The sequence below is a fragment of the Xiphias gladius genome, chromosome 18 (assembly GCF_016859285.1).
Source record: "Xiphias gladius isolate SHS-SW01 ecotype Sanya breed wild chromosome 18, ASM1685928v1, whole genome shotgun sequence".
Taxonomy (NCBI): Eukaryota; Metazoa; Chordata; class Actinopteri; order Istiophoriformes; family Xiphiidae; genus Xiphias; species Xiphias gladius.
In genome coordinates, this window is record NC_053417.1 from 21,528,077 (window position 1) to 21,555,503 (window position 27,427).

The 27,427-nt window shown below is 40.4% G+C and overlaps 1 protein-coding gene across 1 annotated transcript in view; it reads left to right on the plus strand.

Moving 5' to 3' along the window:
- dlgap4a (discs, large (Drosophila) homolog-associated protein 4a) overlaps positions 1–27,427 on the plus strand; it is an 89,924-nt gene that overhangs the window by 48,439 nt on the left and 14,058 nt on the right. The window contains exons 2-6 of the mRNA XM_040153406.1: positions 15,788–17,065; positions 17,498–17,733; positions 18,120–18,197; positions 18,767–18,914; positions 20,316–20,535. Coding sequence (XP_040009340.1) covers positions 15,857–17,065; positions 17,498–17,733; positions 18,120–18,197; positions 18,767–18,914; positions 20,316–20,535 — 1,891 coding nt within the window. The 5' untranslated portion in view covers positions 15,788–15,856. The remainder of the gene's footprint in view (positions 1–15,787; positions 17,066–17,497; positions 17,734–18,119; positions 18,198–18,766; positions 18,915–20,315; positions 20,536–27,427) is intronic.

The following is a 27,427-nucleotide window of genomic DNA, read 5'->3' on the forward strand; positions in this document are numbered from 1 at the left end:
GTTATAGCATTTCTGTGTGTGCGTGTGTGTGAGTGTGTTTGTTCCTCTCTAGCTTGTTGCTCTGTTGATGAACAAAACTGAGTGGCTAAAAACCAATGTCGTGGTGGTGGAGGTGTTAAAGAGGTTAGGAGAGTCTCATTGTCCTTCCGCAAAGCAATCACAGGGCCAGAAGAAGATTGCGTGTGTGTGAGTGTGTGTGTGTGTGTGTGTGTGTGTGTGTGTGTGTGTGAGTGTGTGTGTGTGTGTGTGAGGGTGTGTGGTAGGCGGGTAGACGGAGGAGAGTGTGTGTGAATTTACAGTATGTGTTTTTGTGTGTTACAAAGGGAAGGAGGGCGCAAGGAGGCGATAAAGAGAGAAATACTGTAGTTATAAGAGAGAGGGAGGAGATGAGGGGATGGTGAGAGAGAAGGAGGAGAGGTGACAGGCAATAAAGCACCCCATCAATCTGGTAAATGAGTGTCCTTCCAGCAGAGGGTACTCGGAGAAATGCAGCCTGCTCCATGTTCATCATTCACAGGTTTAGCACTCATCCGCTCTATCTCATCCTCCGGTCCAACACTTCCTTATCAAAGAAAGCAGCAATTGAACAAATGCTCGTTCGACGGGTCGCTCTGCCAATTATACCCCATTTACTTACAGAATGAATACGTACTACCCGGAGGGATCATACCAATGCTAATGAGGCTTTTGCTTATATTGTCACCCCATGCAATTGACAGTTTTAGTCCATTTGTATGTCTTTATTATATTACTTGGGTGTTCATTCATTGTGGCTTCTAATGACCCCAGTCTGGCTACAAGCATCAACAACAGTTTAAATTCTGTTTATGTCTGCAAAGTTTTTTTTTTTTTTCCCTCAAGGGCCATTTATTTTGTTGCCCGTGGTGGAAAACATAGTAGTTCACATTGGTTGTTTTGATAAAACTATGATTTAAATTAAACATACAAGAATATATCTTTTTTCTTACAGTGACTCTGTCAGATGTGCGCAGTGCAATAACAATAACCCGCTAAAAGTCTGATTTGGATCAAACTGCTGATATTAAAGCTGCACTAACCAATATTTAGAAATTAACAACAGATTAGATGACTGTGTGTTATATGAAGGGGACGCTTGTAGTGACAAACCCGAGCGACCGCTTTCACATACGCGTGCTCATGTGATCCAGTGTCAAGTTATGCATTTTATCCAGGTAGCGTTTCGATTGTTCTGTGTGTCAACATGAAACAGGCACTACGTAAAGCACAGAAGGTATAAAAATGTAGCCACGGATGGATAACCTTCATAAAAATTGAAATCTCTGAGGAGCTTTAAATGCACATTTTGATAGTTTTTAGTGGCATTCTTTGCAAATTAAACGTTCTGCATATCTGGAACCTTTTTGTGTTTTAGTTTTGTTCGGAGAGAAGTAGAGGGCTGTTGTCAAGGCTGAGCTTTGTTAGTGGAATTGCTTTGTGATGATATGATGCTTGGAGCGTAGAGCGAGCCAAGTGTTTGGCATTGTTGTCACGAGTATTGTGACTCGACCACACAATCCCGTGGCTGCTCGTGGTGGTGACAATGTGAGAATCAGTAATACACCTCCGAGATGAATGTTAAGACTCTATTCTATGCTCACAAAATGATGTGAGTAAATGTTTGATATCAGTGTCAGTCACGGAGTCATAAAGAAAGAAATTATACACAGAGTAGAGTTTAATTAACAGGGGATAGTGTTGTTCATGTCTGCGTGTAAATGATAACATATATTTTCCGTCTTTCCTTTTATCACTTATATAAAGAATTATAATTTCTTATGGATATTCCTTTTGATTCAGTGTAGCTATCATTGCACAGTAACTGAATAAATGTTTCAAAATCTCATTTTTTGCCTCCTGGAGAAATATTACTTGACAAATGTCCCTTAGGGAAGTCAAGTGAATAGTAAGAAGTTTGCTTACTGATTTTTTTTTTTCCCTTCCCAAATAGCAGAAGGAATCATTGTTCCAAATTGTTCTTAGTGTGTAACTCTATTTAGCTTGTCATCTATGAATAATAAAACAAATGGCTGTTAAACAAGTGAAAATTATCTTAACAGTAGTTGCACCGTTGACAGTAAGCACCTTGACAGAAGAATATATCAAATGAAAAATAAAATTAAACCACCAGCAGTAGCTCACTGATTTGAATTAACTAATGTTATATGTACACACTTATCAAGTCCTACTATAGGTCACAATGCTACCCTCAAAGTTTTTAGTTCACAGATATCCAGATACATGGATGGATTGTGAGACAACAGCCCCATATAAAAACTGACCTATAAAGGTTACGCTGATGAGCGGTTCAGACATGTTCAACGAGGATTGAACGAAATTTCTTCAGTCACTTAGTGGTGTCAGTTCATACAGATATCTCGGCTGGCTCAAAATGTTTCACTGATAACGGTAATTTACTCGATGCTGTTATTGACTTTCAACATTGCTGTGATCCTGTGGCCCATACACCTATTCACAGCGCTTCCTCTGTGTCTGTGACCAGCTGCAGCCTCAGGGAGACAAGGGTACCCAGGGGACGAGCCCAACTCACCGCTCTGTCTTACAGCATTAAAGAGTCCCACAGGGATGGGCTCTCACTTCCCTACTGCTTTTCTTTTAAAAGCTTACCACTCTGGGCCATCTGGCTGCAGATGAAGCAAAAGAATCCTGTCCTCTGCTTTGGTCCCCTTCAGCTCCTCCAAAGTCCAACTGTAACTAAATTCATACAGCATACATATCTGTCATCACCTGTTCTGTGTTCTCCTTTGACGAAAAAAAGACCAAAAAAAAAAAGAAACTGAAATTTTTTTTTATTTTTTTGGTTTCATGATGGCACACTCTATTTTTGCATTAATTTGACAGAATACCGTTAGCGCTAGGTTTAGTTGATGTTTCCATAAAGACAATCAAATCTCTTCAGTGAGCAGCAACTTACAAATGTACAAATATGAAAACGTCTTGTCGTATATATGTGCGTGTGAGTGTGAGTGTGTGTGTGTGTGTGTGTGTGTGTGTGTGTGTGTGTGTGTGTGTAGATATAAAACTATACATATATATAAAACTGAGAATGGAGATGAGTCAAGCTGGTGTGTGAAAATCAACAATGCTACAAGAAAAACAATGGGACCCTGGATACATTTCAAAGTTGAATAACTTGATGAAATGTAAAAAAAAAGCTGGGAGCTGGGCATGATAAACTTAACCTCCAACTGCTAGAAGCTTAAAGCATAGCATCTAAAGCCACAGACAGATGTTCTACTTTCACTTTGCCCTCTCCATAGGCTTAGCCACTCATCTTAGCTCCAAGACGGCAGATTATTCAAGGATAAATTAGTCTGACACCCCACTGGCTAAACACTGCCCATCATGCCCCATCTTGGTTTCCGCTGTTGATCCACATTTGCTCCGCTTCATGGCCCTTGGTGTCAAGCCCGCACGGGATCACAGACCAGATGTAGAGCACTGACTGATGAGCTATGTCAGCAGTGAGATGACAGCAGTAGCAATGGAAGTGCTCCCAGCACTCTCCCAAAATGGAGCTACAGTGCGTCATCTGTGAGACGTGCACTGCCCATATTGGCGAGGCAGAGGATTTCCTCCAGTCCATCATCACTGCCCTGACTGCCCGCTAACGGGTGTCTACGGCACACACTCGACAAGATCTGAGAGTGTTTGAAAGATGATGGCTGAAGCTCGTGTTGATCAGGGCTTCCATTGTCAGTTTTGATCACAGAAATTCCAGGCTACACTTTGTGAGAGGAAACTCTCCCAATTAGATGGTGTGCTAGTCTTCTCGCACTTCTTGCACGGGTGTGTGAAATGCGTAGGGAGTAGGAAGCTCACCACACCTCTGGCAAATGACAGGGAGGTGGTAAAATGCAATAGGTTCATTATGAGACCACAGCCAAAAAGCTAGAGCTGTTTAGTGTCCTGTCTTCCTGTCAGCCGTGAAGTTGAATCTGGTGTCCTGCATCTGTAGGACAGATAAATAAAATGACTGAGGATGTTGCAGTTGCTACCACCCAGCGTCTTAAAGAGATCTGAAATATCCTTACTTTGACAAGCGCATCCTCCAAAGCCAGGCATACTGTATTTGTGCTCAAAAGGACAGACAAGTACAGGGCTGGGAACTTGATCATTTTGTGCCTGGATAGCCCCCAACCTGTCCCTTTTGCCTGATGACCAATGCTCCCCCTGCTGAATCTTTACAGTCCTAAGGGTCCTATCACCAGCCTGCTCTCACTGATGGTGAAAAAGAGGGTCTGTCTCATCCACGAGTGGATGACTCCGTTCAAATATTTGTTTTGGAATGTGTCTAATGCTCAGGCAATGTGCTTATTAGTTTTACAGTATTTATGTATTGAATGCGTATGGCAAAATGTTTAACCTCTTGGTTATACAAAAGACAAAATCTCACTCTGTAGTCCAGAAAGGTTGAATATTTTAATTCAGTTACAGGAGATACAGGAGACCTGAACCACCTCTGGAATATTACCAAACTAAACACATTGCATGTGCAAATGGACAGTAAGAGATATTGGCAGAGAGGTAAGTTATTGTCCTCTAGTGACCCTGCCAACACAGATGATGCTGATGTGCAGATAATTCATTGGTATCCAGCTTTACAATTTCAACGTGATGCATCGCCGGGTGGTTTGAGTATAGGCCTACTCTCCTGCTGTGGGGAGGCGGTGGAGGAATCATTTGTTGGCTGGATGATACCTCAGCCTCAGTTCGTAAATCCGGGTACTGTAGCGAGAGGTTGTGCTGGTAGACTCAGGGCATTACAAAATGGCAAGTTTAGAGCACGTTGACTTAATGGCCTTTTTATCTGTGTTTCAGTATTAAAAATAGGTTATTATTTTATGTAGCCTTTTTGGATTTTGCTCTTGATTTTTGCCAAAATAAAGGACTGACAGTTAACACTCTCTTATTAAGCTGACCTGACATTCAGTACTAATAGTTATGAATGTGATCCTGTGGCTTCTTCTGATCCTATTACTCCCATTGCTGGCTACTCAAGCTTTGATGTTCACTCTAATTAAACCATTTTGCAGCTCTTTTTAGGAAAAAAAAAAAAATATCTGCGCATATTTAATATGACCTTGGTGTAATCCTCACAGCAACTTCTGCTCCCGTTGAAGTTTGGCTTTTAATGGACAGGTGTGCTCCTCCTCCAGCCCTCTGCTCTACCCTGCCTGACCCCGGCTGCTGCAGTTAAACTGCTCTGCATGGTCATGTGCAGTACACACTGAATCCTAAATCCTGATACTGTTGGATGCTCTAATCCCCTCACACTACAGAGAACAAAACAGCATATTAATTTCATCTTGTTTCTAGTGCTGAGGCCAATTTGAGCGGCTAGGGACAGCTGCTGTGCGCCTGGCCTGATCTTGCCTCCCATAGGATTTATGTGGGACTATCTCTTAGAAATCCGTTTAATATGACACCCCAGGCTGGAATTGGATGTAGCCGAAGCTGTTGTGGTTTATGGTAGTGCAACTGCAAACCCAGAGTGCAGCAATATGTTGTTCTTAATATTTGAATAATTACACAGTAGGTCAATTTTCAGGGCATATTTTTTTTTAGATTCATCTTATTTTTAGAACTAATGTTGTGCAGATTGTTACCTTGTTAATCATCATGAGGATTCTCTCTTGTCTTCATGAAGAAAACAATGCAGAAAATGCATGATCTGAGTGGACACAAGCAATAAGGATCATTATTTTACTCTATGTGCATGTGATTAGTCGATTGAAGGTCACTGTCCCTCTGGAGGAAGTCCCACTCTGGGGGTCAGCTAGCATTGAAAAGGATAAACCCCACACAGCTCACAATCAGGCCCATAGATTTAATCCAGCCTGCAAAGCATTAACCCCAATAGTTTGAAAATGGGTTAGAAATGCAAAGGGCTATTAAGATACAGTTGCGCAGAGGGAAGTGCCAGACAGCAGATTAGTTTAAAACTCAAACAAAGCTCAAACAAAGCAATTGTAATAGTTCCTATGGCATAGTGCTGTCTGTAATGCTTTTACCAGAGTAGACTGAAACGTTTCCTCTCTAAGCTCGAGCCCCCGGGACTATTAAAGCTTTGACAGCATTTTAAACAAGCACTGGTGGAGGATTCAGCCTGCCAGCTACTAACCAATAGCATGCAATAATTCCCCAGGGCCTAGGCGCTGTGCTGAATGTATGGGTAGCATGATTTAACAGTGTAGACACTGGGCTCTGCATGCTTAGCATGCATGACACAACAGCACATGACTGCAGAGGTTAACGCATGCAGCTTATTGGATGCTTTATGTCCTGTTTCGCCTGAGACCAATACCGTGTCAAAGTCATTTTGTCAGTGAGGGAAGTTCACAGCTCTCCACGCACGTCCTACAGCTTCTGCTACAGTTCTGCTTTATGAAGACAGAAATACAGAGATGCACACATTCAAATCATGTTTTTTTTTTTTTCAAGCCTCGAATTTACCCTTTGCTCAGGCCTATTATCTTGTTAATAGTCTAATATTAATAGCAAGTGATGGTAGTGATTCACTCGTCTCTACATTCATATGTCACTGAATGGCTATCCATGAGCCAATATTAGGATCACGGTGTTTTTTTTAATTTTAAATTATACCAATAAATATTCTCTCTCTATCCAGCACCAGACCATGCATTCAGTCTTGCAAAGTCACTGAACTGGATCTTTGTGGACAGGCAGTGATGAAGCGCTGGCACAAGATGTTACCAAATGAAAACACGCACAAAGGAACCAGCAGCAAGTACAGTGAGGATGGTAAATGGCTCAAGGGAAATGTGCAACCTCTCTCTCTAATTACACTTCAGTGCGTCCAGTGGTGAACGAGGGAGAGCAGTGAATTGGGATTGCTTTAATGGGCAAAGCACTGATGAGAATCCTATGAACGCTAAATGCTCCTAGCTCTGAATATTTCAGCAGGCTTCACATTTTGAGAACAACATCCCCGATGTTCAACAATGTGAAAGGAAGAGGCTTTCAGAGTTTGGAAGGTGGGCTTGCGGGCCATCAACAAAGTTCCCTGACAAGCCAGTCACTGAATGAGATAAGCAGGTGTTTTGGATAGCTCCATACCTACAGTACATACAGCGGAGCAGTATGAAAGCTCTCTAGCTGCTCTAGCTTGTGCCGTAATGTAAACGTGCCCATCTGCTTGACTGTCTGTCTTTCCCATAGTCTTACCACACTAATAATTGAAATATTAAAAACATTCCAAGTCCCACAGGATCAACAATCTGGTCTTCATGTCATGTCTGTACCAACTGGCCAATACTAAAATGTGCCATCAGCTTCAGTGTTTTAAAAAAGCCAAAAAAGCTAATCATTACCTCAAATGTTATAGCCCCAAAAGAAATGAGCAGGTCCACTGTAGACAGAAAGAGTACATTTTTGCTAAAAGCTTTCAAGTCTTATTACCCATTGTATTAAGAAGTATAATTTTCCTGAGTGTAGTTGAATCTTCCTTCTAACCATTTTACCAACCTCTGCTTCTTCATTTAATGTGATTGACCAACAATTGGCAGTTACATCCCCTCTGCAGAGAAAAATGTCTCTGTGATTTGGCCCCTGAGGTTAAAAATCATGTTTAAAATGAATGGTTTGGTAAATATATACAGCCACACTGTCAGAGGCACTCTGTTACATCTTAATATCTTCAGCATCCAGCTTACTGGACACTCAATGGTACTGATAATTCATGAAGAGAAAAAAGCACTGTGGAATCATGGCATGCTGAAACAGAAAGAATTTTTGTTGTATAACTCATATTTGTACATGTGATGTTCATCCCTCCTGGTTACGGACTTGGCCTTTTCAGCAACACAGAAACCGAGGAGAAGGGGGAGGGGGGTGTTATTTGAGTATAATGGATGTGCACTTGTTGGCCTTGCCTGTTTTGGTCATGTTAAAGAGAACAGTTTGACATTTTGAGAAATATACTTATTCGCTTTCTATTGAGAAGTTAAGTGGAAGATTGACACTTCTATGAGGTCAATATGAACCTACTGTGAGCAGTTGGTTAGCTTAGCTTAGCACAAAGACAGGAAACAGGGGGAAACAGATATTCTGGCCCTATCCATTATCAAAATCTGTCCACAGCACCTCTAAAGCTCGCTAATTACCACATTACATCTCTGCATATGGTAACGGATGGTAGAGGTGAAAAAGAGTCACATGTTAACGACTTGCGAGCGTTCACGTCATCACGATGGTTTTATAATTAAAAAGGTTTTTTGTGTGCAAATTAAAATAATGTGCATTGACAATATATCAATATAACACTATGTACATTAAATTTGGGATAAACAAGCGGGATGTAATGTGGTATAGAGTTGCTGTGAGCCAGATTTTGTTACCACTGGACTGAGCAAGGCTTGCTGTTTCCTCCGGTTTCGCAGAGATGTACAGAGCCAAAATGCCCAACTACTCTTTTACAATGATACTTAGATAAAGTAAGTATTGGGGCACTGTGATCTGTCATTGATAAAGGCTTATTAAAATGCCATAATTCAAAGTAAAAAAAAAAAAATCTAATTCTTAAAAATCCTAAATACAAAATTTATTGTTCTAATTCTCCTTAGTTGTTTATAAGACATATAAGGAAAAGAACCATACTTTTGGGCTGATTAGCCCTGTTTTACACAGAAAGGAGCCGTAATGCTCTTCCTTTCCCCTTTGCCGTAGAGGATAAGACTTGCAACAATAAAGAACAACGCTTACTTTATCCACTTAATCTAAATTTGTTAATACTGTAAACATGGACTTTGTACTTGTAGTAGCTTGGAGGAAGAGAGATAAATTTTCACTGGTTATCCAACATTGTATTTGATGAATCTGAAACTAGTCTTCCCCATGATTCCTGTGTTTTTGCATCAGTATAAGCACAGTCACAGACAAAATGCAGAATTTTAAAAACAGTATAAACTGACAACTGCATAGTTAACACTGGTAGTCAGAAATGGTATTGGACTGTTGTGTAAATGTACTGGATGTGCGGCTGAAAGAGAGTGAATGAGAGGCAATGAGAAAACTGGAATTACTGCCTCACGGTTTTTGCCTCCGCCAGCCTGTCAAGTTGCAGTTTACATCCATGTCTGTCCAGTCTCATATCTGTTGTGAAGACTTTGAAGGAATTTAATAAAAGGTATTAAGTGTATTTTAACATAATTAGCGAATTAATTCTTGAGTCATGGCCAATAATGTGTTTTGTGGGGTCACAGTGACCATGACCTTTGACCTTCGACCACCAAACTGTAATAAGTTCATCCTTGAGTCCAAATTAACGTTTGCGCCAAATTTGAAGAAAGTCCCTCATGGCGTTCCTGGGATATCGTGTTCACGAGACTGGGGGACTAAGGGACAGAAGAACGGACACGGCTGTCGCCAGCGAAGAGGCATAAAAAGGTGATTATTGGAAGTGACCGCCAAAGCCAATACCCAGCAGCCATATATTCACCCGTAGAACAAAGAGCAAGACCCAGATCGATACCTCTCTCTTTCTTCGCCGTCTCTCCACTCCCTCTGCTCATCACCGGAGACTGGAGGGGAAGTGCTCAGCTACAGGAGACATTTATTACAGGCCTGCTTGGTGGCTCTGCGGGAAAAAGCCTAGCAACTCGTGGTTCTGCTTATTAGCAGGCCTCATGTAGATCTAACAGGGGCTGTATGTCAGCTTTGGACTATGTGACATCACCTCCCAATGGGCCAATGATGGGGGTTGTGACAAAGTAGCAGCAATTTCACTGGCCCCTGTGAGGATGATTGTTTTGTCAAAGCACATTTGTGTTCCATCCCCATTTGTTAAATTGTAAATCTGGTGCAAAAATGATCCCAAAATGCACTTTTTATATATATTTTATTTTCACTTTCCTTTTTACTAAAAGGAACTCACAAAGGATCATTAAAGAGACTAGGAAATACATATATATATATATATATATATATATATATATATATTTTTTTTTTTTTTTTTTTTTTTTACAATTTTTTCCCCTCTTCTTTATCTTAGTTTGATTTAATGAAGTCAATGTGAAATATGATTCAACAATCTAATAATGTAGTCTAACTACAGTATACGGATGCTGCAAAACTTGAAACTCATTCATTTATCTTCTTTTAAATTCTGCAGTTAGTTGTTTTTACTATTATTTTGTCTGTGGTTGTATGCTTTTGTCAGTGCAGCAGTGTTTTGTCCATTTTTACAGATATTTTAATGTGTTTACATTAAATTAATGTTTTAAGACAGAGTCAAAGACAATTTCAAGCCTTTTAATCACAACGATCTTGAAAAGTGATGTAAGTGACTCAGTCTTGTAATTGATTCATGTTCTGTGGCTCATGTATAATTGATTTCAGCTTTTGTTTTTAACATAATATAACTTTTTAATGCAATCAAAAGACAAAAATGGAACATCACGGTACATTACAGGAGGAAGGAATTAAAAATAATTTTACTCTCTCGCCCAATACCAGGCAACATATCATGCTTGTCCCCAATGTTTCTATCAGTTTGGTCAGAAGTGGCCTCATTAGCCACAAAATCTCTACCTTGACAGCTGAAAATCTGATGCATGGCCTAAAGAATACTATAAATACTATCTTTCCCACTCGACTTTCTTTTTCCCAGCACGAGTTCTAGAAACGACATTACGACATTAGTAACGACAAGGTCTCGTACGTCTTCCAACAATGAACATTACTCTGCTCACCTCAATAACATTTGGGCTTGTTTATTGTCTGTCATCTGGCTCTGATTTTACAACGACAAGACAGAGTGTAGGGCACACACAGAGATTTCTACAGATGCTGCACCAAAAAACAAACTGAAGGCAAAAGTCAGGACAATAGAGCCGCACACTGTACTGATAGCTCCCAGCAAATTTAATTTAACAGAGCAACATTTCAGGCCAACAGAGATCTTCATCCGGCATTGTAAAAAATAAACTCAGAATCAACCTGAACTGAACCACTCGTCTTTGTCTCCAGATGGACTATAATATGTCTGTTGTGGCTTCGAATGGGTACATTGTCACTGTTACCGTATTATTTAATTTAAAGGTTCTACTAACGTGATATTTGAAGTGGCCCCTTGAGCCACATAGTGGGACTGTTAAACGAAACTTGATGCAAGAGGACAAATTTGAGATCAGATAAAGTGAAATAAAAATCTGAATTATCAGCCTATATACATATATACCTTTATACCTAATTATAGGTATTTCTTGCTCACCTGGTATATCTTTACAACTGTGGATAACATATTTTTGCTGCTAGGTATTTTAAGCAGCTATAATCAATACTTTTATATTACCAGTGGGTGAAATGACTGTAATATGAAAGGAGTCGCTGAGTCACCCAGTTCCCCTCAGCTCCGCGGAGCTTTTTAGCATCTTTTGACTCATTATTTTGGTTTTGTGGCCCAGAACTTTACTCTGTTTTTGTTCACTGTCACTGCAGCACGTTTTTTTCTTTTTTTTTCTTTTTCTTTTTTCTTTTTTTAGCTGCAGCAGCTGTTTTCTGCAACAAAGGTCTGATAAAACAAATGCACGCTACATACGGAAGACCAAAGGGCAGACAGACACAGTTTGCGACTAGCTGTTCAACATAGTGGAGCATTTAGCAGCTGAAGAGCCAGTTATTTCCCTCAAGAGTTAGTGGACACTGAAACAGAGCTAAAAGAAGAGTGAATACTGGACATACATTTGCCATGTGGCTACAACCATGAATGATAAGGTTGCTCCAAGGTTGCTGGATGTGTAAACAGGCAACTGTTTGCTATCAGTTTTGCCATATAAATTTCAAAGGTGATAATGTGTCAGTGCACACAGCTTGTTTCTGCTGCTCCCAAATGACAAAAAATAAACAGATGCACCGTATAAAAAGAAAGAAAGAAAGAAAGAAAGAAAGAAAAGAAAGTAAAGAAAAAAATTGAGAACCTAAAAATTTTGAGGCAACAAACTTTTGAGTTTTGGTGATTTAACTTTCTAGTATTCTTAAGTTCAGGCTTTGAGTTTGTCCAACTTTTATATGTTAACTTATTCCAAGTTAGAGTGACATTATTTTTACATGATCAAAACTCAGATTTGTTGTGTTAATTTCCTGTAGGTTTAAGTAACTCAAATCTGTGTGCTGTATCCACTTGAACTTGTGGTTTAGCTTGGATTCCTTTTTACTTCTCTTAATTTTATCATTTATTTTGTTGAGTTTTTACAGCGTATTTAAAGTTTAAGAAATGTAAAGATTTATCATCAAAGGGCCTGTGTGTCCTGTTGCCTTCAGATGGCTGCAGGGATTTAATGAAAGCATTTAAGGGATTTAATGAACTGAAGCTTTTCACATAGTATAAAGTAGCTGTGGACAAAAGATACTGTGAGAATCCCTTATTAATTTAGAGACTGATTTACCAACGTTTTTGCTTCATTCCCATGAAACGTTAATTTTGATGCCTATTTAAACGCATCTACTGGTTGGAGAGGTTTTATTTAAATTGTTTATTTACATTGTAAGCATTCTTTTGGTTTGCCGCGCATTTACTCCAAGTATTTAGTTTGCTCTTCTTGATGAAATCACCAGATTGGCCTTGAAGTGACGTAGCGCCAGAAACAGACGTGCTTTGAGGACATCTATTCTCAGGGCAAAGTCTAGAACACACTTCCAAAAATTCCATCAACTCACTTTACGCTGCCTCGTGTGCATAAACCTCCCATCTGTTTGCGCATCTCTTCCCACCTGTGCTACCTTGCGCTCTGTCCTTGGCACCAAAACCACACAGATGGGCAAAGCGAATGTTAAGATCTGGAAAATACCAAATGGTCAGAGCGCCTCTTCCGCTGCTCCCTGAGCTGCTGTGAAAATAGTACCCTTTGTATGAAATTCCTTAATTTCAGTCTTTTGGATGGGTGTATATCTTGCATGCAATGTATGGTGTTTTAGAAAGATGTGTTTTGTAATATGCTACATAAATACCGTAGAGATAGTAGACTACTCATTTTTACAGTGAGCTCCTCGCAGAAAGACCTTGACCACTGACAGGTTCTAGTGTTTGGCTCCTTGTGTAGACTCTCACCTACAACAAGTTATTGTTGTCAAATCTCATTTTCGACAATGTTTAACAGTGGTTGTGATTTTCAGTTCACCTTCACACACCAATCACCCAAATGTTTGCATGGGTTTTTACCCTCCAGTTCACCCTTACAGGACCAGAATAAACAAACAACTGTAAGATCGCTCGCTACACCACACACTGTAAGTGGACTACAGCTGCAACCAATAAGGCACTTAAGTGTTTATGGGTCCATTTGGGGCACTTTTGATGCATGTGCAGTGCACAGGCATGAGTATGTAGCTGCTGGTGAAAGAGACGTAACGGTCCTGTCACTCAGTGATTGCGCAAGAGTCTCTGAGATAATGCCGGCAGCCAGTTATTGCTTCCCTGTGGTGTGTGTGAAGCAGAGACACATATATGCTAACATCAAGCCCAGTCCAAGGATTCATTCACCTTGTAATTATGCGGGAGCCTGCTGGCCACCACCACACAGACAGCCAGATGCACTGAACCTGTGACAGAATGACAAGAACTGTGAACATTACTTCTTTCTCATCTTGGCCCTGTGATGCTCAGCACTTGACAGGGTTTCATTGGTGCGGTGGATGGGTGGGTGGGCGGTTAGCACGTTTATGTGTGTGTCACTGTGTAGGTGTGTGTCAGTTCGTCGGCAGTGGCGCCTACAGGATGTGAACACATGGGGCCACAGTCAGCTCGGGTGGATGAATTACAGCAGGCTGCACCATTGTAAAACACTGGTGTATTTGTCAGCACACTGCTGTGCCCGTCCAGGAACTCTGATTCAGATAAGTAGCTGCTCTCACACTGTGGAGAGTGTATGGGAGGTCAGAGAGACGCACGAAGTGGCAAACCAACACGGTGGAATGAAAATGTGTGCAGTTAACATTCTACATTCAGCTCCCAGGCAAGATTTCATGCTTGCTGTGGGAGAGGGCTCTTACCATTGACTGATCAGTGAGTCACTCCACTGTGATACAGACAGCATCTGTTAGAGGGAATTTAATGCAGTATGGATTTCTGCTGTGTGAATTATGAGTTTTCACAACCTCGATGCAATATTACTGTCTGTTCATAGTGAGCTTTGAGAATGAGTAGGCCTGTGATAGAAGAACACGAGCCAGTCGCCCTTAAATATCTCTATTTCACTCATTTGTTCTGGATTGTGTTTGTGTTTCCATACTATTCTGCTCTATACAGTTCTGAGACTGCTGCTGAGTGGCTGAGGTACTTGGCCAGGCCATCGTGTTTGCCTTTAGGGCAGAGATATATCAAACACAGCAGATGACAAAAAAATCTAAACATCTAAAAACATCTAATAGGACTATGTTAATATTAATTATTATGGCTGCATTGGAAACTGTAACGCATATTGACCAGGAGGCCATATTATATTTAGCTTTATCCCAGAGAAGCAGTGAAAAATGACCATTAGCTATACATCAGAGTTGAATGAAACCATACATAGTCTACAAATAACAACAGGACAGTTGAGTGAAGTTTTATCAAATTGAGTTCCGCATTTATTTCTGCTTGTATCTAATATAGATGCTAATGAGATACAGCTATGAAATATTTGCCATTGCCCCAGAATTCTTCCGTTTTTAGTGAGCATTAGGGAAGATTTATTTTCCCTATGGTCAGAAAGTAACAGAGTCACAGTTTATCCAACAGTAAGTAGATTCAAAGGCATGGTGAAGTACCAAAAATGATTTGTGGAAATGAGGGTTCAATTCTTGCTTTTGAACAAATTGCGCCTCTTAAGTATAAAGCTCATTTACATGTATGAATCAGAAAATCGTTCTCCTATCGATGTCAGCAGAGTTGCTCCATGCTGTACATCACTGTGATGTCTGAGATTTCGCCTATTGCTATCTTGTTTCATGCCTTGGTGGAACAGTTCATGCACCAAACTGAAATTACTGTCCTACTCTGAGACTAATGTGGGATTTAGTCTGCTTTGTCTTTTATGTTCCATCCTCATGGCGCCATTGTTCTTCTTTGTTTGGTGGCAGAGTGATGGAGACTGTGAATCAAAGAAAAACTGTGTTTTTCATACTGTGGCACTGTTTTAAGATTGTATACTCGTATGATCTATCAAACTTTGACATTTTAATTTTGAAACATAATTTATGACCCAAATATAATGTTTGTATGTGTGGGTTTTTCCCCCAAACAGTGTCCTTTATGCACTTGCTACTGATGCTCCACCTGGTGGTTTGTTGTATTAAGCAACTTATGTGGGAACTAACTTTAGAAGACAATGGCTCTGTTCTCCACATTGCTATCTGTGAAATGCACCACACAGCAGATATAAACTTTAATGTCTTTTTTAGTTCAAATACTGTTCTTAAAATGTGCCTCCCTTCTGAGACTTTATATTGTGCCCAAATGGCTATTTCACTGTAATGCACAGTTAACCATAATCTCTATAGAGGGACAAACACTGGCACATTTTTATTGAAAAATTCTGAAAGAATCAGCCACAAAAATCTGAAAAAAAAACAACCAAAAAACAAAAACTGGTTAAGCAGAGAAAACAACTGAAATGTGACAGAAATATGCTCAGGAGCATTGTTACAGTTTTAAAAGTTTTATTCAGAGTGCACACATTAAATGTAGCAGAACCAATCAGAGACTTGCATGTCTAATAGGTAATTTCTCCGTCTTTCTACATTGCAGGATGAGCCCTTCAGGTCTGTAGACCCTTACTGATTGGAGACATGTTCTAAGGACAACATCTCAGCCACCATGAAAGGGTTAGGAGCCAACCGCAGTCGGCACCTGTCTGACTCGTGTGAACCAGCGGGATGCCCACAGAAGCCTGTCTGTCCTTTAACCTCTGACCCTCACAGCTCCTTTGTGTTGAGCCCCACCGTAAACCACTATAGCACTCTGGACCCACATCTCCACCAGTGCCCTGCCACCAGCCCCACCACCCTGACCCCTGATTGCCTGCTGCCTTTCAGCCAGATGTCCAACAGCAGCACCTTCCCTCGTCTGCACTTCACCTCCCAGACTGACCAGGTTGACTGCACCCAGGGTTGTTTGGCTGGTGGTGGTGGAGTTGGGCAGGGCGGCAGGGCAGGTACACTATCCACATCCTTGTCTATGGGTATGGGCTTGGGTCTGGGCCTAACTGGGGCTCCTATGATCACCAGTGGATCAGCCACCATATCCTCTGCAGCAGCAGCCAAGATGAATCGGTTACCCTCCAACCTTTTTGATCAGCTAGAGCGGCATCTGCCCCTGCAGCGTGATGGCTTCAGTACTCTGCAGTTTCATAGAGGACGCATGTCGAAGCAACGCAGTGAGAGTCCAGGACGCATACGCCACCTGATGCATTCCGTGCAGAAGCTATTTGCCAAATCACAGTCCCTTGAAAACTCTGCAATCAAAGGCAGCTTAAACGGGCGCTCCACTGGAGGAATGACTGGCACCACGGGGGCTGGTGAGGATGGTGGTAGACCAACCCGCAGGAGCAAGAGTAAAGACAGGGCTAAAACTGAGGGGCCAAAGCAGAGACCTAGGCCCAATGCACTAGGCCTCTGGAGTTCAGAAGATGCCCTGGACACTGACACTACCAAAGCTGGCACTATTGCTGTAGGTTACCGCAACCCACTGAGCATGATGACTCTTGGCAGAGCGGTGTCAGACAGCCAGGCTGCTCCCAGACATATCCCACAGGGCTACAACACCATTTCTGCGCACACTCTCAAGACCTCTAAAAGCAGCAGTGACCTCAAGTTCCTGGCATGCCCGGCGACACAGGTAGGATCCAAGGAAGAGGAGGGAAGAACTAGGGGAAGCAAGGATGATACATTGGTAAAGAGGGGCTCCTGGTCCACTCTCACCCTCAGCCAGGCCAGGCAAGTGTTGCAGAAAGGCTCTGCTACAGTCAACAGGACGCTGCTTAAATCAAAGTCATGCCACCAAGGCCTGGCGCAACAGTTCCTTCAGGTAGGAGGGCCAGTGAGTATTCATCTTCATCTTCTTTGTAAGTTTGCATGGATATCTTTATAATTTCTCTGAGATTTGTTGGTTTTATTCATCAGTTTTTAGCTCTAGAGGACAGTTCTTGCTTTGCCTAATGATTTGATTAGATTGACCCTTATTCTGTTTATCATATTTATCATTTGTCATATACACTTTATACTCTGTCATGTTTGTAGATTTTTCCCATGAGATACATCCCAGTCATGTTTTCTTTTTTAAGTACCATTGCTGCACATGCCCAGAACCATACTATGAATATTTATTTTTAAAAAGTGAACAAAATCAGACACAAACCATGAAATACATACAGTGTCTAAGGGATACACTGGAAATACACAGTATGCTTTATATAGTCTAAGAACCTCACAACTGTGTGTATGTGTTTTCATAATATAGGTCCCACTGGGGGACTGGGCAGGAACTTTGGGTCGCGGCCGTGCCAGGGGAACTGAGATCCCCTGTCGAAGGATGCGCAGTGGCAGCTATGTTAAAGCTATGGGAGACCTAGAAGACAGCGAAGACTCAGAGGGAAGCCCCAAACCTTCCCCCAAATCTGCAGCTCGTCGCCAGAGCTACCTGAAGGCCACCCAGCGCTCCCTGAGTGAGCAACAGCCACCACCACCTCCCCGCAAGTGAGTCCCACAGCAAAGAGAATCAAGTTTTTCATACTGGAATTATCACCTTGATCATCATACTCATTGGTTTTTTCATAGTTGAGTTTGCGCTCTTTTACTTTACATTCATTCAAACAGAAATTGGCACTGAAAGGGTATTTCTTGTTAAATGTAGTGGCAAGAAACATTTTTCTCATTTCCCCAAAGGTAGTCAGCAGATGGCAGCATCTTGTCATAAATAGTTGTCTGGATGTGCAGCAGCACTTGGTCAAAACAAGTTAATAGAAGCTAGTCATGGAGGTAGACATGCAGCTTCATTACACACAGTACCATCTTTATTTGCTACAAAATCAATAGGAGGTGAAATTTTGCCATGTGTTTTACCCCTACATCTACACGGACAGGCCTCGTTGCTACGCTCTCCTGCGGGAGGATTATCTGTGGTCTCCTCTGCAAAGTGCATGCTCTATGCAGCATCTGAGGTCAGTGTCATCCGTAGGCAGGCAGTGTGGCCCTCCACCCACCTTCACCTCCCCCACCACCACCAGCACTATCCACCACCTTTTTTTTGTGTGACCCTCCCAGTACTTTTCCTCTCTGCTCTCTGTTCCATCTCTTACCTTGCAGGTACCCCGAGTGGTGTTTACTCTTACCTGCTTCCTCAAGCCCTGATTTCATAACATGCAAATTTTCCATGGAAATCACTCCAACACACCCTGCTGCTTAGTTCACACACATTTTCACTAACACCAGGTGTCACAAGGGCAAGCCAGAACAGAGGAAACGTCTCAAATGTTTTGCAGATTAGTCAAAGTCCATTCATTAAATCATATTTTGCAGTTTTACTCAGAGATCATTGTTTCCTCTGTACTGCTATTTTAAACCCTAGCACATATCACTATCCACACATCTCAATTGTATTTAATTTTAAAATACCCAGGGGAACTTTTTGGAGTGTAATTTAAAGTTTCTCCTGGATATCATCAACACAGCCCTCACTGATTCCGGTCCCTGACTTCTGAGAGGTTGATTATTAAATTCGCTTCCACAGTTCCCTGCCGTCGCTGAGAGAGCTGTCGACTAACCGGAGCCTCGATAACTTAGACTCCCTGGTGAGCCCGTTGGAGGCCCCTCCACGCTACAGGAACAATGATTTCAGCCAATGCTCTGGCACACTGGGCAGAGGCTCGGGCACTCAGGTATGTCTACAATCTTCTCAAATGTGTTGCATTTACAGTAGCTTGTCACAGTATTATTATTTGGCTGGCAAAGATTGTTTCCTCCTGTGTGTCTGGTAAACTCAAGAGTTGTAGATTAAAGTCAGGATCAAACAAACATTTCCATGATAGAATTTTTTTAATGTATTTTTTCTGGGTATAATATAAATATTAGAAACAGCTAATTATTTCATTTTGGATCGACTACAGTGACCCAAAGAAAAAAGAGGAGTAAATGTGACCAATGGTATAATCATGAGGGAATGAGCAAAAAATACATAGACACAACTCTGAGGCTGAAGCTACTGAGAGAGAGTATTTAAATGTATTTAATGCAATGTATGAATAAGCCGGTCCAGAATAAGACGGTAGACTAGAAAAGATGCTTGAGTATGTCAGCAGATTATCAAAGTGCGACATATGCCTCAGTGTAAACTTGAGGGAGCTAGTTTTATATCTTCATCAGCAGGATGCAGAGTCACACACCAGACTAATACCAACGGGTGTTTTACAGAAAAGTAATGGTATCAGTCTTGTACACGGGGACTTAAACATCAATCAGACAATTACTTACGGATTCAATTTCCTTTAAGATGACAGGTAGGTCAATCAGAGTAAAACATGCGTGGATAGTAAACGACAACTCTGGAGTGAGTTGATTTTGAGGGAGTATTATTCATATTTATGTACTGCCTACAACATTTTCATATTTGCTACTAAAATGCCAACAATAAAAATAACCACTGCTGGTCATTTATACTACTTCTTTTGATGTTGCTGAATCAAACATTTCAGATAGTGCATGGTGTCTCTGCTTATACCCATCATACAATGACAATACAAATCCTTGCAACAAAGAAATACTGAAGCAAAGCTATTTTGAGTTACTCGTACAAAGCTGCATAAAATATTTTTGTACTGGCCCTGCACCAAGACCTAAAATTAGCAGTCCCTGTATTAGCTTTTGTATGTGTTCATTTTTTTTTTTTTTATACCATTTAACTGTGATTTTTTTTTTAACACTTCAATCAGCCACAACAGTAAAATGCCGTTTTCACAGTGCTGCACAAGTATTAGCAATCTAATAATGTCATATATAATAATATAACAGTGACAGGCTTTAATTTTCTGGGGAATGAGTACTTTTAGCGTTGATACTTTTGAGTACATTTCTGTGATAAAAATTCTGTACTTTTATTTAAGTAGGATTTTGAATCAGGGCCTTTACTTATAATTAAGTATTTTTACATTGTTGTATCGGCACCTCTACTTATGTAAAAGATCTGTGTGTACTTCTTCCACCACTGGATACAGACTTAGTGAATGCATGTTTCTCAGTCTGCCCTCTGCCCTCAGCGTGTGAGTCTGCACACGTTCTTACAGGTATGCGGGCAGGGCTGTGGGCACTCAGTACCATATTGTGAAGGGGAATCACAGGCAGTGGAGGCTCTGGATCTGCCCGCGCCCACATGCTTCCGGTCACGCAGCCACAGCTACCTGCGGGCCATCCAGGCCGGCTGCTCCCAGGATGAAGACACGGCCTCTGTGGACTCAGACTCACCCCCACCCACCACTACAGGCTACAGCTACAGCTCCAACACCAGTGAGTACCAGTGACAGGACAAGGTGGGACAGAGCTGCTGGAGATAGATTACAAAAAGTATTAGCAGAAAGGGAAGAAATACATGCCAAATATTATCAACACATCCATTTGTCCCTTGAAAGGAGATAAGACACTTTTAGTACATCAGTGAAATCCATCAATTAAACAAAGCAGAATTTAAAATGTATTTACTTATAAACCATATGTAGAAATGATAAATGTTTGTATGTTCAGTTAAGAAAAATATAAAGAAAACATACACCAATCTAGACAGTACAACATACATCTATCTTCACTATGAGGAAAATTATTTTTCCACAAGTATCAAATAAAGTTTCACCCTATTTTATCTTTTATCTTTTATCTATCTAGATTAAAAGCGTTGTTTCTGCATGGATTAGTTTGTTTTATGTGGGCCAACTCTGCTAAAAGAAAGCTCTGAACTTCAAAAAATGTGTAACACATTAGATGTAGAAAAAGGGAAAAATATTATTGCACTACGGCGGTATTAACAGAATTGTTACATTTCAGTCGGAATAAGGAGTTTTGGCAACAATGTGCTCCAGCTTTAGTTTTTAACAGTGAAATCAAACCAATTTGTCATATCAGAACTATTGTGAACTGTAGAACTCAAATCTTTGACACCACTGTGCTGCCACTACATTTGTGTAAATGTTTTCAGTGTACAGTACATGGTTTGGTAAAAAATGTTACTTTGAGGCAGAGTGTTTAACAGTTAATGACAAATACAATGATCACCCGCTCCACCTCTTTAAAGTTTGACAGCATTTCAGCCCTTGTCAAAAAAATGCTTTGTTTTCAGGTGACCATGTGTAATAATGTCTCCACCAAGCATTACCATGTTTCAGATTATATACAATGCTGTGTTAGTGTTTGTTATATATAACATCCGCTGTGCATGTAATGAGTGAATGAAGAAAATGTAGGTATTTTTAATGAAAAACGAAAAATATGTTAGATATTCTTCTTTGGCTCTTTCTTTTCCTGAGGGATGGGTTTCTTATCCACTGAATAAAATGGCCTACAACCAGGTTATATATCTAAAAAGAAAATAAAAAACAATATGGCAGGATTAGTGACATTTTGTAAATTAAAAGTAATGTGAGAGGATTTTCTCCCCCCCCACTACAGTACTAAGAATCTAATATATGCTTGATGTTAAGCATTTGACCAAATTGATCATACAACTACATGATACAGACAAATATTCTTTCTGGGGTAGTTATACCATTGATAGAGTTGTGTGCAAAAGTTTGGACAAATTACCTATTTTGCTGATTGAAGTGAAAAAAGGTAGATACAACCCCTACAGCAAACAGACATTAAAAAATGACCCTTTCTTCAAAGGTTAATGTACTGTTACTGTTTTATTTCATGAACAGAACACTTTTTGGCATGTACAAAAGTTTGGGCAGCCTACTAAATCATTAATTAGTAACCCCTCCTTAGGCAGATATCATAGCAACGCTTAGAGTCTTTCTTTTCTTGATTTGGGACTTTTCACCCACTCCTCCTGCAAATCACTTCAGGCTCTGAGATTTTTTTTAGGCTCTTGCACACACAGCGTGTTTTACATCTACCTGCATATTTTCAGGGAAGTTCAAGTCAGAGTTCAAGTCAGAGGACTGTTTTGGGCCGTTCAGAAGCTTCAGCTTATGTTTCTTGAACTAGTCCATGGTGGATTTTGAGGTTTGCTTTGGAACATTGTGCTGTTGTAGAGGCCAGTCTCTTTCCAGTTTCCCTTTCTTGACTGACTACATGACATTTGCATCCAGAACTCACTGAGGTTCACTTTTTCCCACTAAACTCTTGCACAAATACTGTTTAATTTTTTTTAATTAATTTATTTTTTTTAGATTTTTTAAGTTCACGAAATAAAAAATAACAGTGCATTAACATTTGAATAAAGGCTATTTTTAATGTCCCTTTGCTACAGGAATTGTATTTATTTCTTTTCACTTCAAAAAATGTACAAAAAATGTGATTTGCCCAAACTCTTGCTTACAGCTGCCTGCATTATTGTTTCATACTGTATGTCTAAATGCATTAAAATTTCGTATATGAAAAGCATATATTTATATTGGACTTATGGCTCCCACAGTGCACATTTGCTGTTACCATAATGTATACGAACTTTATTTTAAAATATTGCTATACAGTAGGCTATGTGTACTGGTTCCTTATTAAGTTTTTGATTAAAATTATTGGTAACACTAACGGTTATGCAGGAGGAGCATTAACCTCCTACGGGGTCGCTATTGACCTACATTATACATGGCAGTTTCATTATTTCCCAGGTATCCAGAAACCAACCAGTACTCTACAGCTAAAGTTATTAATTGATTGATCAGTTGGTTCATTGACAGAACTTTAATTGGCAGCAATTTTGATAACTGACTAATTAAGTAGTTTTTTGAAAGCAAAAATGCCAAAATTTCTCTATCAATTTTTTTTAAAAATGTAAATATTTGCTAGTTTCCCCAGCCTTATTTGATACTAAACTCAACATCTTTGTTTTTTTTTTACTGCTGGTTTGACAAACCAAGCTATCTGAGTGTGTTACTTTTGGATTCAGGGAATAGTGACGGGCATTTTTCTCTGTTTTATTCACTAAACAATCAATCAGTTTTCTGTGTGTTATTTACTTGACACACATGGGAAAACAATAGAAGAAATTTGATCAAATCCAACTTTAAAGCGATTGACGGCAATATAAACTAAAAAGGTTTAGGTCTTAAAACAAGATTTTTACACATGGTCCCTCTTGAAGACCGGGGCCACAAGATGGAGGAAGGAGAGCCCTTCATAATTGATATCCCACTTAAGGGGTGCAAAATCTGATATTAATCAAATTATGTACACCAAATAATATGAAGTAAGCCTGTGGTTCTTGGGGCCCCTGCCTTGAGGAGGATTGGCAGCATATTAAGTTAATGGTAACATTTAATTGGCACTTGAAAATAAAACGTATATCCTATTAACAAAATATCATCTTGTCTGCTTTTGTGTTGCTATGGAGGTTTTTGTTTTAGTTAGATTTCTTGAAAGTCACAGACACTGTTTCAATATGATGTTGTAGAAAATGTTTTCTCCTTTACAAAAACGTGAGAGGAGGTAACTGGGTTTAGATGGAGCTCCATCCAATGTGCGGTTACTTTTTATGTCTAGACTTGAGCCTGTTCCCGCGGCGTTCGGAGACAAAATGAAACGCACCTACCGTGCGCACATTCACAAACAACGGTACGCCGAGACATAGACCAATCACTCCAATCATCGATTAGATCGAGGACCTGAACGGTCCAATCGTTTGCAAAAAGCAGTAAACGGGGAAAACGTGGACTCCAATCCTCGTCGTCAAGGGCGTGTACTACAAATCTTTTCTTCACAGCGTCGTTGTGTATCTTACGGCAGGACACCGTAGTCCGTCTGCATCTCGTCTGCATTTCATGAATGAACTGAAAATAAGGATTTTTCGAGTCACCCACGATACAGTAAGGCTTTTGTCGCTTTTCATCAACTGAGCGTTAGTGTTTCCGACTGTCAGTTGTTGTCGGTGCGCTAGCAACAGCAAGCTAACGTGAGCTAATGGTCTGGTAGGTTAGCTAGCTAACGTGGATGAAGAAAGGGGATGAAACCCTAATACGAGTTGTTAGCAAGCAGGCGAGGTTGGCAGACAGCAATGTGGCTGCTGTTGTTAGACTGGTTGTATCGAGGTAAAAAAAAAATAAAAAAATGCTGCGGTAGCAGCGTCTCTTTGTTGGCTTGCTTACACCTCCACTATATATAATGCCCCCGGCGAACGTTACTCAACGTTAAATGCCCTGTGTGGTAGCACACCGTAATGAGCGTTCACTGGCTGCTAGCACAAGCTAACAGTAGCTGAGGCGTCAAGAGCCCGGTGTGTACAGCTCGGTATCCGGCCAGTTCGGCTAACCGAACCGTCCGCATTTGATACAGCGGATAGATTGCTAAGATTGGCCGATGCACCGTATAAGGCGTCTTGCTTTACCGAAGGGTTCGATGAAGAGATGTTTAAATCTTAACCTGCCGACACGGATCGTTGATTAAAACCGAAGAACAATCCCAGATCTTCTTTTTGAAGGCACATAACTTGGGCTGTTAGAGTATTTAATTTATTATATTGAAACATTAGCTGGCAAAAGAGGTGAAGTAGCGATTCATCTCCCTTATCCCAGTCTCAACATGTGACAATGATGCGAGCTCAGAGGCATGGAGGAAGCTATGAATCACGTATCGGTACAAAGTCAAAACTGACTGTCCTGTCTGCTGCAGACTGTGATCTGTCTCGTTACTTTCTCCTGACCAGGTCAAAGTACCTTTTGAAGTTTAACACGTTTGTTTTTATTGACAGAAGATACTGACTCCAAATGTGTGTTTTTAATATTTCTGTTTTAAATCACATGTGGTATGAGTAGTCCAGCTAGGGTCTTGAAACCTACCTCCTGAAATGATTGTTACCTCAGCTGCCACAACTGCCGTGGCTATTTTTGATTGATAGTTTCATGTGTCATTTTTATTCACTAGCCAGCCAGCCAGCCAGCCAAGACCTGAGGACACAATCAATAACTTATCAGCTTCCTGCCCCGTGTAGTGCTTTGTAGCTGGGCAGTTAGGACACTTTGCGGGGCTTTTATAAGGACTACCGGAGGCAAGAAGGATGTGCACACAAAAGAAATGTAACACCGGAGTGTAAATCTGAACAATAACATTACCTGCGTCACTTTTCTATGCTCTCTGACACTGTTGTTCATATTGATTGGGATAATTCCTGATAAAGTATTTATCATTTATAACTAATGCTTAATAAATTATTTCATTTTTAGTCTTTTCAGAGCTTGAAACTCACCCATCAGAATACTTAAAAGGGTGCTGGGATCATCAGACACATTGGCTGTGAAGCTTCATTGTAGCCTCAAGGTGTGTTCATTGTCTCCAGCACCATATTACACAAGACATTTTGTGTCCATGCATTACCATGGATAGAATGAGAGTCATCCTCCAAAGTATTACACCCTCTTCCTCTCACACTCATTGATGAGGTAATCTCTTGACTGAATGGGTGAAGCAACTGTAGTTTCACAGTAAGGTCAAAAGCACACAGGCCTCTGATTGATGTGTGTGGAGCTATTTGTTAACATGGTTAGACAGCATAGTAAAGGCCTCTCCATTTCCTGCACTAATGGCATGTACTGAGTTTAGAACTGCTTTTTGCCAGATACTGATGAAAAAAAAAAAACTCTTCTTGGTATTTGTTGATAGACAAATAGATACACTTTTGTAGATACACTTTTTGTGTATTACAATAAGACGCATTTTAATAGTATGCTTTGTTTTTGAAAAAAAAGTTTTTAGCATTTAGACAAATAATTGACGAGTTTATCGACAGAAAATAATATGCAATTTTCATAATCGATTAATTGTTGACATTTTTAAGCAAAAATGCCAAATGTTCTTTTCATCCAGATTTTCGGTTATGATGATTTGCTGCTTTTCTTTGACTTTTCTAAACTTAATATTTTTAGTCATTAAGCATTGGTTGGACAAAACAAGAAATCTGATACCATTATCTTCGGAGGTAGGAAATTGTGATGGGCATTTTTCACAATTTTAATACATCTTGTGGACCAGATGATTTATCCGCAAAATAACTGGCAGATAAATAGGTAACAAAAATGATCGTTGGTTTCAGCCTTATTTTGTTTTTTCATCATATGCAACTTGATCATGTAGTTTGATTTGATGACCGATTGACAGGATGTACTGATGATGAATGCCGGGATTCTGGTTTCAGCCATAATGTCTAGCCTCACACTGTAGCTTGCAAAAGCCAATTCTTGCTTGTGGAGGTTTTTAAATAGGCTTTCAAGGGGAAATACTTTATTCATCTGGGGCTCTGTGCGTTTGACCTTCTGTATGTGATGATGTAGTTGAAAAAAGCATTTTCTACAATGTATATCTGTTCTTCATTTAGCAGTATTGTATCTAAATGAATCAGAGTTGCTCAGTTATGCTGCATTGAAAAGTATCCCAGTTTTCCGTCCTGAAAGGTTTGACCTCAGAGGCACTTGTCAGGTGTCTCTACATCCTCTGATCAGGCCACAACCCAGACTGTTGACCCAGTCCGGCAGGGCAGACTAAGGGCCACAGGAGGTCTTAAGGATATCAGCATATACAGCGGATAAGAATGCACAAACCAAGTCTCCAGCAGTGTATAGAGTTGACTAAATTATTTGGATTTTGTCTCGGTTTGAATTGCTGCTCTCAAAGCAAGCTATTGTTTCTTTATTTAAGATTTTTATGTTAAGTTTACATTTGGAATACTAACCGCAGTGGTAGGTAATGGAGAACTAGCTGTTTGAATGCCATTGAAATCATTGCTGTTTGTTTTTCTACCCTATGTTTTGTTTTTGGTGTTGTCACTGTTTTGATCTTGGTGTTGTGTAAGTGGTTTACTTTTTCTCTATCAGTATGTCAGCATTGTCTACTAAATGGCAGCCTGCCGGTCTTTCTGTCTCAACAGATCACAGTATCTGTCATGATGCCGGTCCTCCCTCGCCAGTGATTTTCCACCTTTATAATCATACCTTTGAGCGTGGTTCTCTTATTCATGAAGATAAACAACATGAAAACAATGTGAAACAAATATTTTTTTTCATGAATATAAATCGAGAAAAAAAAAGATCAGTAAGAATCAGCAGCGGTAGTGTGAAAACCAACGAACATCAACCAGTTATTTTAAATTACACAAGGACTCAAATTTGCAAGAAAACCCTACAGTACATGCAAGCCTGATGCACAGCAAAAGCTCTACTATCGTCAATTGGCTTCACCATAGAAAATGGCCTTCTTG